The 14,678-nt window shown below is 41.8% G+C and overlaps 2 protein-coding genes across 2 annotated transcripts in view; one reads left to right on the forward strand and one right to left on the reverse strand.

Annotated features, from left to right (window-relative positions):
* Nucleotides 1–169: 169 nt before the first annotated feature.
* LOC142585301 (cysteine-rich PDZ-binding protein) lies at nucleotides 170–953 on the forward strand. The gene has a single exon (XM_075695951.1). The coding sequence runs from the start codon at nucleotides 318–320 to the stop codon at nucleotides 615–617; it is 300 nt and encodes a 99-aa protein (XP_075552066.1). The 5' UTR covers nucleotides 170–317; the 3' UTR covers nucleotides 618–953.
* Nucleotides 745–14,678, reverse strand: part of Cul5 (cullin 5) — a 33,531-nt gene continuing 19,597 nt past the window's right edge. Inside the window, exons 9-16 of the mRNA XM_075695947.1 lie at nucleotides 13,530–13,662; nucleotides 10,074–10,205; nucleotides 8,196–8,319; nucleotides 5,477–5,649; nucleotides 4,316–4,477; nucleotides 3,667–3,785; nucleotides 3,442–3,565; nucleotides 745–2,711 (exon numbers count right to left, since the gene is read on the reverse strand). Of these exons, the coding sequence (XP_075552062.1) occupies nucleotides 2,517–2,711; nucleotides 3,442–3,565; nucleotides 3,667–3,785; nucleotides 4,316–4,477; nucleotides 5,477–5,649; nucleotides 8,196–8,319; nucleotides 10,074–10,205; nucleotides 13,530–13,662 (1,162 nt within the window). The 3' untranslated portion in view covers nucleotides 745–2,516. The remainder of the gene's footprint in view (nucleotides 2,712–3,441; nucleotides 3,566–3,666; nucleotides 3,786–4,315; nucleotides 4,478–5,476; nucleotides 5,650–8,195; nucleotides 8,320–10,073; nucleotides 10,206–13,529; nucleotides 13,663–14,678) is intronic.

Genomic DNA, 14,678 nt, shown 5'->3' on the forward strand with positions numbered 1-14,678 from the left:
GATATTTGGAACGGAACGCTAAAATTTTAAAGCCTATGCAAAACTTCGTTACTCAGAACATGTTCAGAACCACGGTGTTCAGAACTGTTCCTGCATGTTTTTCTTCATAAGAGGCTTTCAATGGAATTTTAACGACGAAGCCAAGTCACTGGCCAAGTGGCTAAGTGGCCAAGTAGGGTCAAGCCAAAACGATCCAGCTTACGTTACAGCGCTATTCAGCGAACTACAAGCTTTATCCGTTCCTTACAGCTGTTGAGTAGCGTTGACGTGCTGTATTTAACATTCTTAACAGGTTACGGTTGCCTAGCTTGGCAAAAATGGTGTGTGAGAAGTGCGAGAAGAAGCTCGGAAAAGTCATCACCCCGGACCCGTGGAAAGCCGGAGCTCGGAACACAACAGAAGGTGGTGGCAGGATGATCAACGAAAACAAGGCGCTGACAGCGAAGAAGGCCAGATTCACGCCTTATGGGAAATTCGCCGAATGCCGTATTTGTCGCCAGAAGGTGCACCAGGTTGGGTCCAACTACTGCCAGGGGTGCGCCTACAAGAAAGGCATCTGCGCTATGTGCGGGAAAAAGATCCTGGAGACCAAGAACTACAGGCAGTCGTCGACTTGAAACGTGTGCGTGCTTCTGTTCGCGTGACTCGACTGCTACAACACCGTCACCGGAAATATCTGCAGCCTGCTTTTGTGACCCGTCGTGGAGTGCGTAGCACTCGGAAAATGACGATAGAGGCTCCCGGTGTGTTGTTCCAAAGTTGTTTATTCACATGTAAAACATATTTACAGACTTCCACCCATGAACTGAGTCGTCGTTTACTATGCGCCCCCCGCCCTCCTTTTTTTCTTTCCCCCATACAGGCCTACTGTTCGAACACGATCAGACAAAATAAGGCTCGTTTCTTTTGGTAAAGGCCTAGTAGCTGTAATAAATAAATATGTACAAAAGCTATGTCGAGTTATCATTGCAATTGCTTGGGCATCATGCTGTTGTAGCAGGTCTGCACGTCCTGACAAAAATATTTGCTGCAAAAAGGATAGGTACTAACACGTTTTATCATTTGTCACAGCAAACCATGTTTTAAACCTTCAGAATCTACACATGGCGAGGCACCAACTACTTGTGATGCAAATTGCTGTCTGGCCAATTTCAACTGATCTGCGTTTCTACTGGTTTACCCTACATTTGAAAGACTTTCTTTTTTTCGTGCAAAATCACGGCATCAATGCACAAATCACAGCAATATTTCAGATAACAGAGTGTTTACTCGGACAAAAAACTTCATTAGCGCCAGGTTGTACTAAACGGGTTGACAAGAATGCCCCCTGTACAAGTTTCTTTTCTGGCTAAACTGACCATTGATTGTGCTCAAATTTTATGGTGAAGTGGCAGTGAATGTTTTGCTTATTATGTTTAGATTCGGTACTAGCACCTCCAAAATAAATCGGAAGTGCACGTCATGTGGCAATGCCAGATTAAACGTGTGTTATCAGCGGTGCCACCTGCTGCCCTGAAGAATAAACTACACCACATTCCACGTTGCCTGCAACTCCTTTCAGTAGTATAATTACTTTTTCATGTGGTATCAACACGGATAATTTGTACTTTTAACTTATTGTGGACAATGCAGGTACGGTATTCAAATGTGGTATAAAACAAAGCACCATCCAATGCCAGCTCCAAGCAAAATTTGAATGCAATCAAGTGAGCAGTTTACCAAGACGAGGCATTTATACTGGGCTACCTTTTGAACACAACATTCAGTACATAATTCTAGAGAACTCCCACTATGTTGCTTAGCAACACATAACCTACAGATTCTTGAATGGCTTGCAGCTGTCGTTGGGTAAGCATGCACATTTGCCGTCTGTGCCTGCGGAAGAGGGCATGCCAGTGAAAACTGAACGTTTCTGTTCCAGCAACTGTACAGATCAAGTCGGCTCCAGTACCATCAAAGCCCAACATTGTACAATGCCGAATGCTTCCATGTGTCGCCGCTTTTCCAAGTGTTCAGAAAAGTAACTCTCGAAACATTTGAAAAAATACTCAAATCTGTTCGCAACAGACGCGAGCACTGAAAGTAGTATCGTTACTTTAGCAAAGTATCTAACCACCCTTCAGAAAAGGTGAGACAAAACAGGCAACTTTGTTCACGTTGTGTGGCATTCTCGCACTTGATCAGATGAGTTCAACCAAAATATGTAAAACAATGAATTGGCTCACTTCCAACATGAAATTCCAGCACTACAGATGAATGAGTCTAACCAGTGTCATCACATCCTCAAAAAAAAAAAAAAAAAGCTTTTCATGTAAAACAACTTTCCTATGAAAACAGTATACAGCGTTCCTTGGCAAGATGGCCGCCGCTGTGATTGACGAGTTGCCCTGAAGCCTAGACTTAGAAGGGGGCAACAGTTGGATAAAAACCGGGCGAACTTCCGCAGCACTCGACTGGTCCATACGAGCGTGTGCGCGCACTGTTCGGAAACCACTGCGCCGGCGCATGTGGCTGGATCAGGCCATGTAGATGAACTCGTTGATGTTCTCTTCGTCCCTACGCATGTACTTGTGCTCTATGAGCCACTCAATCTGCTCCTTGATCATTTTCTTCGAAGGCAGGAACATGTTCTTCAAAATTTCCACTAGCTCTGTCTGCAGTTGGGCATTGGTGATTCGCTTGCGCATCTTCATGATTTTCACAATTGCCTCCTGAAGACAAACAAATAAAAGGCAATTGTAAGTGACCAGGTTTAATTTATATAAGTTAAACCAACAGGTTGGAAAAACAAATTTACATATCAGTTTGCATGTGCAAGTAAATAGTATATCAGTTTGTTTTAAAACGTCTTTTATATGTTCCCAGCCCATTCTATCTTTTTGTCATGATTCTTGGCAACCACACGAGTTCATGTTTGGCTTTCAACTTTGTTTGTGGTGGCCTTCATTGTGCTTTGTCACAGACATTATTGATGACAGGGCTGAACTATGCAATAGTAACTTTCCCACACTTATGCTAGGACAGAAATAGTTGGGGGAGGGGGGGTGGGGATTACAGATTAATTTTGGCGGCCTGGGGTTGTTTAACGTCCACCTAACTCCTAACTAAAGCTATGATGAATTCCTTTGTTCTTTGCTGAACTGTGATTCAAGCTAACAGAATTTGCATGGGCTGATTGCTTCAAAGGGAGAAAAGCATGAGCAGACTACGCTGCAGGGAGTGAACGAAGCAGCGTACTTGTGCTCCCAGGGTTCAGAGTTGAACTATACATTCTGTGCTGAAGTACAACTTAATCTAACAGAAGACGTGCTGTTATAAGAAAAGAGCACATCAACAATCTCACAACAAGTACTTGAGCTGTTAAATTGAACTTTTAAAATTTGCAGGCACAGGTTGCCCCACCCCCACTTCAAGGGGTACACGACAAACAAAATGACGTACTTGCGTTCTTAATATTCTTAGTTGAACTATACTTTCATTATCCTCCTCTTTGCTCTTCTCCGTTGATAGCTGAAGCCTTCCTATTAGGTTGACTTTGCCTCGCTTTTGAACTTTGCCATTTTTTCTGAAAGTGCAAAAGATAATTAGAAAGGAGCGCAAACGCAAAGCAAGTGAGGCTAGAACACATTGTGAATGATAGCATGAGAACGCAGATCCACAGCTTACATGACTCCAAATTCTTGATTCACCCAAAATTGGGTGCCATCGTCAAAGTCCTTGGGTGACTTAGCCTCAAATCCACACAGAAGGACTTGCCGTTTCAATTTGGGAAAAGCAACCAGAGACTGCAAAACCAATGAAAATGTAAGTCAGAAAGCTGCAAGTGTGTAAATGCTTTTTCAGAAGCGTGTAGTAGTCTTACAAGCAAATCATGTGTGTGGTATTACACACAACAAAAACAAAATAAACCTTTATCCCTTTCCTTACAGTTTCTGGCTGGCAATGCTAAATTTGTGCTATCTAAGCAAACACTTGCTGCTGTGATGACTGAGCTACTGATCCGGTTTAACAATGTGGATAGATAAATGAAAGGAGTGACGACGGACAACAGGGGTGCAATGGGTGAGCCCTTCTTTCTCAGAGATATGCTGTTGGTTCCCGATCGTCTGAAGGAGCTGATAGCCTTCACTGCACACAACTGGTGAGACAGTCTGAATGGTGTACATACTATGCTCTCCATTGTGAATGAGTGAAGCTAGCAATTTCCTAAACTAAGAATGAAGCAGTGAGGTTCTAGTACACATAGTGCTGTACACTCGGATTGACACTATCAGTGTGATGGCACTGATCTTAGCAATAGCATGATGACACGCACCCAGAGTGTCCGTCGAAGTTCAGCATCTGGAAGTTCGGTGGCTAGTCGGAGGTTTTCAAAAGAGATGCGCTCATTAGGTCGCTGGTTCCAGGCAAACATAACAGCCATTTGGAACGTCGTCACGTCCAGGTCAAACTTGCCCACTTGATTACAAAAGGTGATCTAGAGAAAACAAAAGGCAACGTGAAACATGCCTCTGCCTGTCTCAAGTTCCTGACGGCACAATTTTGTACAACAGCTTGTGGCGTTTGGCTGGTGGGTTCATTGTAGCACGTGACAAATTGGTGTGGAAAAGCAATGGGACGGGCAGGATCATGCACACGACAGAGTCTACATAATAATGATGACAGTCTTCAACCACAACAAGGCAGTGATTAGCGCACAAGACACTTCAGTCCAGACACTCACTCCAAAAAGGTTATAAAGGATGAATACACTATGAATTATACATAGGTTGCCAAAAACAAAGTAAAAACGGTACAAATCTAGAAAATATGCAGCTTCCGTGTGGGTTATTCCACTATACTATCAAGGCACTACCTTGATACCACTATGCTACATTTTCTGTCCTTACCTATATTTTTTCTCTTACTTAGTGAGGGACTCCTTCTGAAAGCATATCCAAAGCGTTTGTATAAATGTGATAAAAGCAGGCTGAGCTGGCTTGTCAGACTGATAACTGCCTTTTGGACGCAAGTAACTGCTAGCCAGTTGGCCCGAGCAAGTGCTAGGTTGGGTCTACATCGAGTTGGAGTTGAGCAGTCTGACTGACGGATTGCATGACACAACAAATTCCACACTCAGTCTGTGGGATGAACGTGAGATGCCTCAGCAGCATCGAAGTACGCTGTAGGCGACCAGTAGAAAGCGCCACTGTTCACATCGCAGTTTGGTGCAGGTTAGCTACGTTGCGCTCAGTACAAGGGCTGAACCAGCGATTTGCTCCGTCAAGTGTATGTAAATGCGTGTAAATGAGGACCACTAGGGACAGCGGCTTGCACTATAGAACAAGGAACTAAATGGTCTGTTTGCACACTGTCCTTCAACATCAAGGAAAACTGTCGGCAGAGTCTCCAAGCGCCACGTAAATAATGTTGAGTTGGGCACCGTCAGCTTGCACCATGTTTGTGTAAACGAGCTTGAAAAATAAGGCACCGGTACCGTTCCGTTGGACATGTGGTGGTACCACTGCAGCTTCCGGCCGCTGTGCTTCCGCCTATAAAATTCCTCCACTTCGGGAATGAAGTCTTCCAGCTCAAGAGGTAGTGAAACTTGAACGCGCTCGCTGCCTCGAGCCCATGCACCAGCATTGAGAATCTTGATGTTGATTGAGTCTGAAAAAATGAGTCGCACCTAGCCTTCAGCAATTGCAATGAGGCACAAGATGTGTTTACTTCTTAATGAACGTTACACAATGGCACATAAGAAACAAGATAAATTACATGCACAATACACTACTCTAACTTTTGTTTACCAATAACTGTGGTCCGCACTGTCTGTGTGCAGTTACTGCATTACAGGCCTTGTAGGCTAGCTGGAAAAATTTATAGCACTTCCTTTCTTTAGAAAATGCCTTGTGTGCCATCAAGCATTTAAAGGAAACAAAGGTGGAAATGTGTTTTTGGTGACACTCTTGCGAGAAACAAATGGTTAACTACCATAAACCTATTTGTCTACAGCTACATGAAATGAATCTCTCCGAGCCTCTTTAGTTTTGTTCATACATTGGTAGCTCTGCACAATACACAAAATATTTGTGATCACAAGCTTGCACATGCATTTCCCGAAAAATCAAACAGAGTAAGAATTCTAAGGCCCTCTTGATGAATGGTAGTGGTGGTACAAAGTCAGACCAACAAGTAGGTAACGAAATCATAAAAAAAAGATCTGCCAATGGCCTGATAAATAATGACAGCACTTCCTGCGTCAGATAATGCTCGTGAAAACAACAAGCATCCAAGTGCTTTCAACTCGTAGAGAATGTGTACAATATCCCGACATCGAAACTTCTTTTTCTCACCCTACTGACATTCAGCGACTGTTTTAATCTTGAAATTACATTATAGTTTAATTGCATTCTGACACAGTGTGACTGACCTCATCACAACGATATTCTACATATTAAATGTATATTTTAAGTTGCTGAAACCTTTTATCTAATGCATAACCAGTGTGTATTATTTACTACCAACACAAATCTTAATGAAAATAATGCAAATGAGCAATACCTACACATATAGTAGGTAGTTCTACGATCACTATTAGAACAAGTTTAGCATCACAGTATTGCAACGATGCCAGTCACAGGTGCTGTTATGAAACAAGACTAAGGCAGAGGGCATGCTTGCTAGCAAAGCAGGACATTTTTTTTATTTATTTATTTATTTCTTCATACTGTCAACCCTCTGCTGAGGGTTCTTACAGGGAGGGTTTAAATACAGGCAGACCATATATACAGGTGCATCAAGTGGCAGCGGAATCACAAAAATACATGTTTAACAATTTTTCAAATTCACAAACATCACTGGCTTCTGCCACAAAGCTTGGTATTGCGTTCCAGAGTTCAATCACGGCAGAGAAAAAAGAAAAGCGGAACACATCACTATGAGCAAAGTATGGACGTAAAACATATTGATGGTTAACACGACTGCTTCGTTTTCCTGGAAGATGCACATACTCATCTTTGTTGATTTTTAAATGTCCATGTAGTATTCTGTAAAACACTTTCAGACGATTTTTTAGCCTTCGTACTTCTAGTGTTTCCAGTTCACAAGACTGCAACATCAGTGTAACGGATTCTAAACGGCGGTACTTTGAGCATATGAAGCGCGCGGCACGACGTTGAACTTTTTCTAACTTTGTAGTCATTTCTTTCTGATGAGGGCTCCAGATGACTGAGGCGTATTCAAGTAAAGGTCTAACAAAAGTTTTATAAGCCATCAGCTTTACATCTCGCGAAGCTTGACCTAGTTTTTGCCTTAAGAAACCTAATCTCTGATTCGCCTTCGAGCACACATTTTCTATGTGCGTATGCCATGTCAGATTATGCGTAACTGTAACACCTAGATACTTAAACTGGTTAGCACGAACTAACAAATTACCATCGATGTAATAGTTAAAAGGCAGAACGTTTACTTTCTTAGTCATATGTGTGTATGTTGATTTATTGTAGTTTATATTCATACCCCATAATTTACACCATCGGCTGAAATTTTCTAAACAACGACTAATTCTGAGTTGATCCTGAACATTGGTTACGGTAGAATAAATTAGGCAATCATCTGCAAAAAGCTTCATTTTTACCGGTTCTGCAATAACAGAAGAGATATCGTTTATATATATAAGAAATAACAGTGGGCCCAAGACTGACCCCTGAGGAACACCAGAAAGCACTTGGAGTGGACTCGACAGGCTGCCATCTAAACTTACAGTCTGTTTACGATCACTTAAATATTCTTTTATCCATAGCACTAATCTTTCATCGATACCTATTTCTCTCAGTTTAAAGATCAGCTTATTATGCGGAACCTTATCGAAGGCTTTTGCAAAATCTATACAAATGACGTCAATCTGATGCTTCTCATCTAAGGCGGCAGCGAGATCATGAACTACTTCAATTAATTGTGTAATGGTAGATAGTCCAGTACGGAAGCCATGCTGGTTTGAGTAAAGTAAACTATTCACTTCTAGAAATCGTAAAATATGTTTTGCGATGATGTGCTCCAGAATTTTACAACTGATACATGTGAGTGAAATAGGACGGTAATTATTTACAAGTGTGCGATCACCGCCTATATGACTGACTCAAGTCATATAGCTGCAATTGCACCGACAACCTGAGAAAACAGAGCTAGTAAAAGAGAAATCAGACAGTACGAACCAGCCAACAACTCGTTGCTGTTTCTGTGCACATCCTTAAACTGTTGATTTAAGTCTTCGCTGACTTTCATGTCCTGGAACATTCTCGCTAGCTTGTTCACATAGTCTGCAGGCATACCTACATCCTGGGAGAAAAACACATCACCAGCACAAACATTAATGACCGAAGAGATATACAGTTAAACCTCAATATGAAGAACTTCAATATAATAAAATTCTTGATATAACAAAGTATTTGTCTTTTCATAACCTCTTGTACGTAGAACACCATGTATTTAGAACCTCAATTTAGTGAAGTGTGTTTGTACGTGATTTCAATATAAGGACATTCCACTGCTGCCACAATGGAATGCCAAGACAATGGAAACTTCCGCAGATGCAGATGGTCAAACGAGTGAATTACAAGCGGCTGCTTGCAAACGCACCTCTCAAACCACAAGAGTGACCACTGAAGTGGAGCCGCATCGTGTTCCATATAAAGCCCAAGTGCGATAAGAGATAAGAGCCTATTGCGAGCCACGCACTGTGTGCTTTAGGTGCGAGTGAAAGTGTGAGGGTGAGACAAGAAAGATGATGGCTTCACAAGTGCCGCCTTCCTGCCCGAGCAAAGGGAAAGAGGGGGAGGGGAGCGAGCTCACGGTAATGCAATCAAGTGTGTGCGAGGAGGCGGGGAGGGGGTGGTGGAGTGGGGGTAAGTTGGTGTGCGTCTTGAGCATGGCTGAGCCCATACGCAGCCGCACACCTTGCTTCGGAGGTAACCTGCTGCATGCACAAAGAGACTAGACGGCGTGGCACCATGTAAGCTGTCTTACTGCACGTTTAGTATTGGAGGTTGCGTAATCTCAAGTTTCGGTAACCCACTAGAGCAAGAGGCTGACGAAGCATTAGCTCCCCGCTGCTTTTCCTGATAGCATCATTGTGCGTGCGATGCTATCAACGGCGGGGGAGGGGGGGGGGGAATGCACGCGAAAGTGTAGCTGGCTTCTCTTAATTTGTGCTGCCAAGAAGATATCAGTGACAAACGTGGCATGAAACCGTATAATTCGTCGCCGACTCCCAAATTTATCAAAATGAATTGTTTTCTCATTCAAATTTGCTTCTTTCGATTGCCCAATAATTTAGAAAATTCTGCGGCCCCTTTCCATGTAAGAAAAGTACACTGGCGACTGCACTTATTTGCATAAAAGGTTGAATTTCAATAGAACGAAATTTCAATACAACGAAGCAAATTGCCAATTTTACCAACCTCGTTAAATCGAGGTTTAAGTGTATACAAAATAAAAGAAAGAAAAGCAATGCAGGAATTGCTATTAAATGTGCCTTTAAGAGTGAGCCACAATGCCGTGGCAAACTAATTCAATGGTTAGTCACGGTGTTGGCACAAATGCAGACTGGCACCGGTCAAATGTGCGATAACAATGTGACACCATTTAGCGAGTGCTTGATGCATGCCTCATGAGAAAAACTTTACAATGAGGTAGTGCAAAACACATGAAAACCACCGTGTGCCAGATTTTGGTCGTGTGAACATTTACGAATACTAGTCGACAGGTTTCCTTGCTCCTCGCTTGATCTGTTGTCCATTTACTTCCTGTGATAGTGTTTCATGGTCAGTCAGTCTCTGATCACATAGTGCACGTAATTCCATCTGTTCACATTCTTTCCCATGTAAAAGTGCAGAGGTCATCCGAATGGGTTTGAAGGTCATGTAAGAGTGTTTTTAGGTCTGCTTCCACCCAACAATGCCATTAAAGCAAAAAGTATATCATTACCTAGCTCACGGCACTAATATTCAAGGCACAGAACTGCACTGTGACAAGTGAAAAGAATAGCAGATGTGTGACCAACATGGCAAGAGAACATAGTACACGACACTAACCCTTAGCCACTCAACCATGTTTTCCTCCTTCTCACTGTCGGCTGACGAGTCCAAAATCAGTCTTCTTGTGAGGTGGGCCTTGTGATATCGCATAAACACATCCTTGTTTTGAACATATCGTAGCACCAGTAACTGTAAAGAGTACAAACAGTAAATGCCCAAGCGTTAATTGGTGAGAACTTGATTAAATACACCACAGAAATTACTCCCAAAACAACAATGGAAGCTTGTTAGTGATCCACTACTGATATACCGCAGTGCACAGGACGTACATGAAGAAAGGTACTGCATGCAAAGGCGTGGCCGTCATTTGTTTCTCTCCTTAATAGTGTGTCATCTGCTTTGTAGTAACTGGAGCGCAGAGACCACAGTCCTGGCAATTTCAAACAGCGCCGCATATAATTAATTATTGCGAACTGCAATCCATGCAGGCTTCCCTTTCTGAAAAGCTTTCACGAAAAGTGAAAGATTAGGTACTGTGTATTTATTGTACATCAGCCTACGCTGGATATTAAATGTGATTAAATGCCTACCCTTTCACTCATACAAATGAACGTGATGGGCTGAAATCCATTTCGTAAAGTTTAAATGAGCCTTCTATCATGCTAACAACCACTGAGATATGGTTATGCCCAAAGTTCGAAGCAGTGACAGCTTGTGCACTTACATACACAGTAGAACCTCATTAATTAAATTTATTTCTCTAGAAACATTGAAATTCTTGAAACATTTTGAAAAATATTGAAACTACAGAAACATATTTTTACAGGAATGCATAAACTGGAAGTACATGATATCTGATAACACTTGTGGCAGCACTACACATGAGAAAGAAAGCGACAATCACACAAAAATTTTATTTGAATATGACGATAAAGCCAACAAACTATTAAAAACCTCATAAATAAAGCTAGCTATTTGTGCTGGGTGATCAGATTGAATAACTTTTATAAATTGGTTGTATATAAGAAATTTTGCTAAATGAAGCTTGCATTTTTCATCTGGCACTTGTGTTGAATTTTCAATTAAAAAGTGTCTATTCTTTTTTTAGCACTCGTACCTACGAAGCACTGTAATCGAATTACATGCAAAGGGTATCGAAGGCCATGACATCTGTGGCTAAAGTGATACTAAAGGCAAATATTAAGTCCAGCTAAAGTGATAGATTATTGCTCGAGAATGTCTAAGGCGTTAATATTATTGCAAACAGGGCTTTAGTAGGTAAAACAGGTACCTAAATGCAGGATATAATTTGAGACTCCTCCATGGCATTCAGGTAGGAGACGAAGTAGGCACTCCTTATTATAATTCTGTCACTAGTGCTCAATCACTTGCAACAAAAAGATCATTGCAATGCCTTGTAAGAGGAAAAAGGATGCTACTTTTCAGTTCTGCTCGATTTTTAGAACATAGAACTGGCTCATGTTTCTTATTGCTTGACTCTGTGCCGCCCGCAGGTTTCAGTAGTTTTGTTATTGTGTAGTTTGCCGGTTTTGCTTGCTTGCGAAATTTGCACAGACAGCAAGTAGCAAAGAATGCTACATCCATGTGATGTCGCGGGATGCCCGAACAGTCTATGTCACTTGACCAAGAGCAGCTGCAGCGGCGAATCGAATGCTATGCCTTGGCTTGATTTCTCCATGGCCACGCATTTGCGTTTTGTGTAAAACACCAAAGCGCCGTCTGTTGGGTGCCGTTTTACTCACCAACAGAGGTAAAGGGGCGGTGATGGCTTATGCAACATCATCACTCCCCGCTCAGCGGCGGTCGATTTGAAATGTGCTAAGGGTATGTGAACCCTTCAAATGCGATTTCCTCTTAAACTAAGTATTTTCTTGGTCCAAAACAAGTGCTACAAGTATTCTGGAATGGTATTTTAACAGTCTATGTTGACCTAATATTTGCCTTCAGTATCGCTTTAAGTGCAGCGGACAGACAATGCCGCGTTGGTGGTGCGCCGTTGCAGTTTCTGGACACAACCGGGAAGGGAAACGTAACAAATGGAAGGCTAATACACATGACCTTATCGGAACTAAATGGCATCAGTGTTACGGAGTGCAATAGCCAGAAAAACGTAACAGGCAGAAATGTATTGATGAGGTTCAACTGTATTTTGATATAAGGACTGCACCTGGTTAAGGCCCAATACCTCATACCTGAGGGAAAAATGTGAAGAAAGTTTGTTTATTCATGTGTCATGTATGGAAAGGCTGAAAATGTAGGTGATAAGTTCCTGTAAAAGTCACTGCTGTAAAACAAGAAAGTCTTGCAAAGAACTTATGTAACACATCTAAACCAGGACTGAGATGCTGATGCTCTATATTGCTTCACCACTACACAAAATATAGAGACTTGTTTAAGGTGGCCCTGAACCACATTTTATCGAAGTGGAGAGAGGCATTTGACGTCAAAATGGGCTATTTCAGAAATACTTTGCTGCAAAAAGTACTTCAATGCAGTCAGCAGAAGTGGAGTTATTGGCAATCAAACATGGCCTCCGCTGTGCTCCCGCTCCTTCTTCAATGCCTTGCACTGCAAAGGCTACGGCGCAGCGGGGCCTGCCCACAATGCTCCGCCTTTTAAATGTCACCGTGGCGCACAGTTCAAATTTTAATTTTGTATGTTAACGAAAAAGCCACGACTCCCGATTTTGGTGTCTATGACGCACTAAAGGTAAGCCAAACACGGTTGTCCTCAGCTAGCCGCAGTGTGCTTAGACAGTGGACTCGTGGCGGTATCTTGCGGCAGCCACGGTATCTACGCCACGCAGCCGACCACAGCTTAATGTCAGCTACCTGCCAATAACAGCCGTCTAAAGGAATTATGAAATAAAGTGTCCAATGACAAAATAAAGCACCCGGAAGAGAATGAGGACAGGGCCTTCTGTTGAAAAGAGCGTTTGAGAGAAAGGTGACTTCGTGATCCGCTTGCGAGCTTCACGCACCGCGCACGACAGCAAAACTTGTCTAAGACATCCACAGCAGCGTATGCTACCCGCGGACTATGTTATTTCACCAAGTCCGATGGGTGGTTCAAGGCCCCTTTAAAGGGACACATTAAGGAAACTAAATAATTCTAGTCTGACAAAGTAATTTCTTTAACTTGATTTTCATTAATTTCATGGTAATAATTTGATTATTAGAAAAGAAAACAAAGACCAAAGTACCAATTTCTGAATTTTGCATCAAAACCCCAGCACCAGTCCGTCAGTGAGATGTCACAAATTTCAATGTATTTTTTTGTATAATAGCTGCTGCGGTACAGTAAAAATTCTCAGAAACTTCTAGGCAATGTCCCCACTTGCCTTTCGTTTTCGCATCTTTTCTGACCTACCAATACTCTTCTCACGGTAAGAGCAGATTCTTGGTGTTGGACTACTACTAATACTACGGCTCGAACCATTTTTCTCATTAATGTCCCTTTAATATGTACAGTGCTGCATAAGCATGTACTAACCACTTCTTTTAACTTGGCTTCAATCTGGTCGGATGTCAGCTTTTTGCTAAGAGGGGTCTTGCGTAGTAACATGTCACAATAGTTGGCCAAAAGCTCTGGACACCTGCTCTCAGGCTGAGTCTTGTTTGCAACCCTGTTTGGAGAAAAATACAGGATGAGCAATCAGTGGCCATTTGCACATGGGAACAGCTGCTTGCAGGCATAAAATGAAATATATATATCTAAAGGGCTATTAATGATAGACACAAATTAGCGGGGAGGCTTTGTGCAGCTACTGAATTCCATGGTCCTGTCCTACTTAATTATGTGCCATGCCACCTTGTGCAATCTACACTCCATGGCAGAGTATGGTGTGTACCAGTTTACAGCAGCGCTTTGCTTTCCTTTTATTGTTGTTATGCAGCTGTCATTATTAGTATATTTCTGTGCCTAATGTTGTGAATAGTTTCTAAGAAGCAGTTTGTAGGAGTAGGGTTGTACAGCAAAATATAATTTATATATATATATATATATATATATATATATATATATATATATATATATATATATATATATATATATATATATATATATATATATATATATATATATATATAAATTATATTTTGCTGTACAACCCTACTCCTACAAACTGCTTCTTAGAAACTATTCACAACATTAGGCACAGAAATATACTAATAATGACAGCTGCATAACAACAATAAAAGGAAAGCAAAGCGCTGCTGTAAACTGGTACACACCATACTCTGCCATGGAGTGTAGATTGCACAAGGTGGCATGGCACATAATTAAGTAGGACAGGACCATGGAATTCAGTAGCTGCACAAAGCCTCCCCGCTAATTTGTGTCTATCATTAATAGCCCTTTAGAAACTTGCACCACTGCCATTTCAATGAATCTTAATTAAGCATGCTGCAGGTAATCTGCTAATGAGCTTTTTCTTTGTAGATTTTAGTCGAAATTTTTCATGTTCAGATTCGATTCGATTCGTATTCTATTGGACACGAATGTTGGAAACAGTGTTTATTTCTATCTAATCTAAGAAAGCGTGTCTGATTTCGTGTTGAACTTTACGATAACTTCATGCTGCTGGCGAAATATCGCATCTAAAGCACGCTTAGCCACTGGACGTCTGAGCTTCGCAGAAAA

Source organism: Dermacentor variabilis, chromosome 6 (assembly GCF_050947875.1).
Source record: "Dermacentor variabilis isolate Ectoservices chromosome 6, ASM5094787v1, whole genome shotgun sequence".
Lineage (NCBI taxonomy): Eukaryota > Metazoa > Arthropoda > Arachnida > Ixodida > Ixodidae > Dermacentor > Dermacentor variabilis.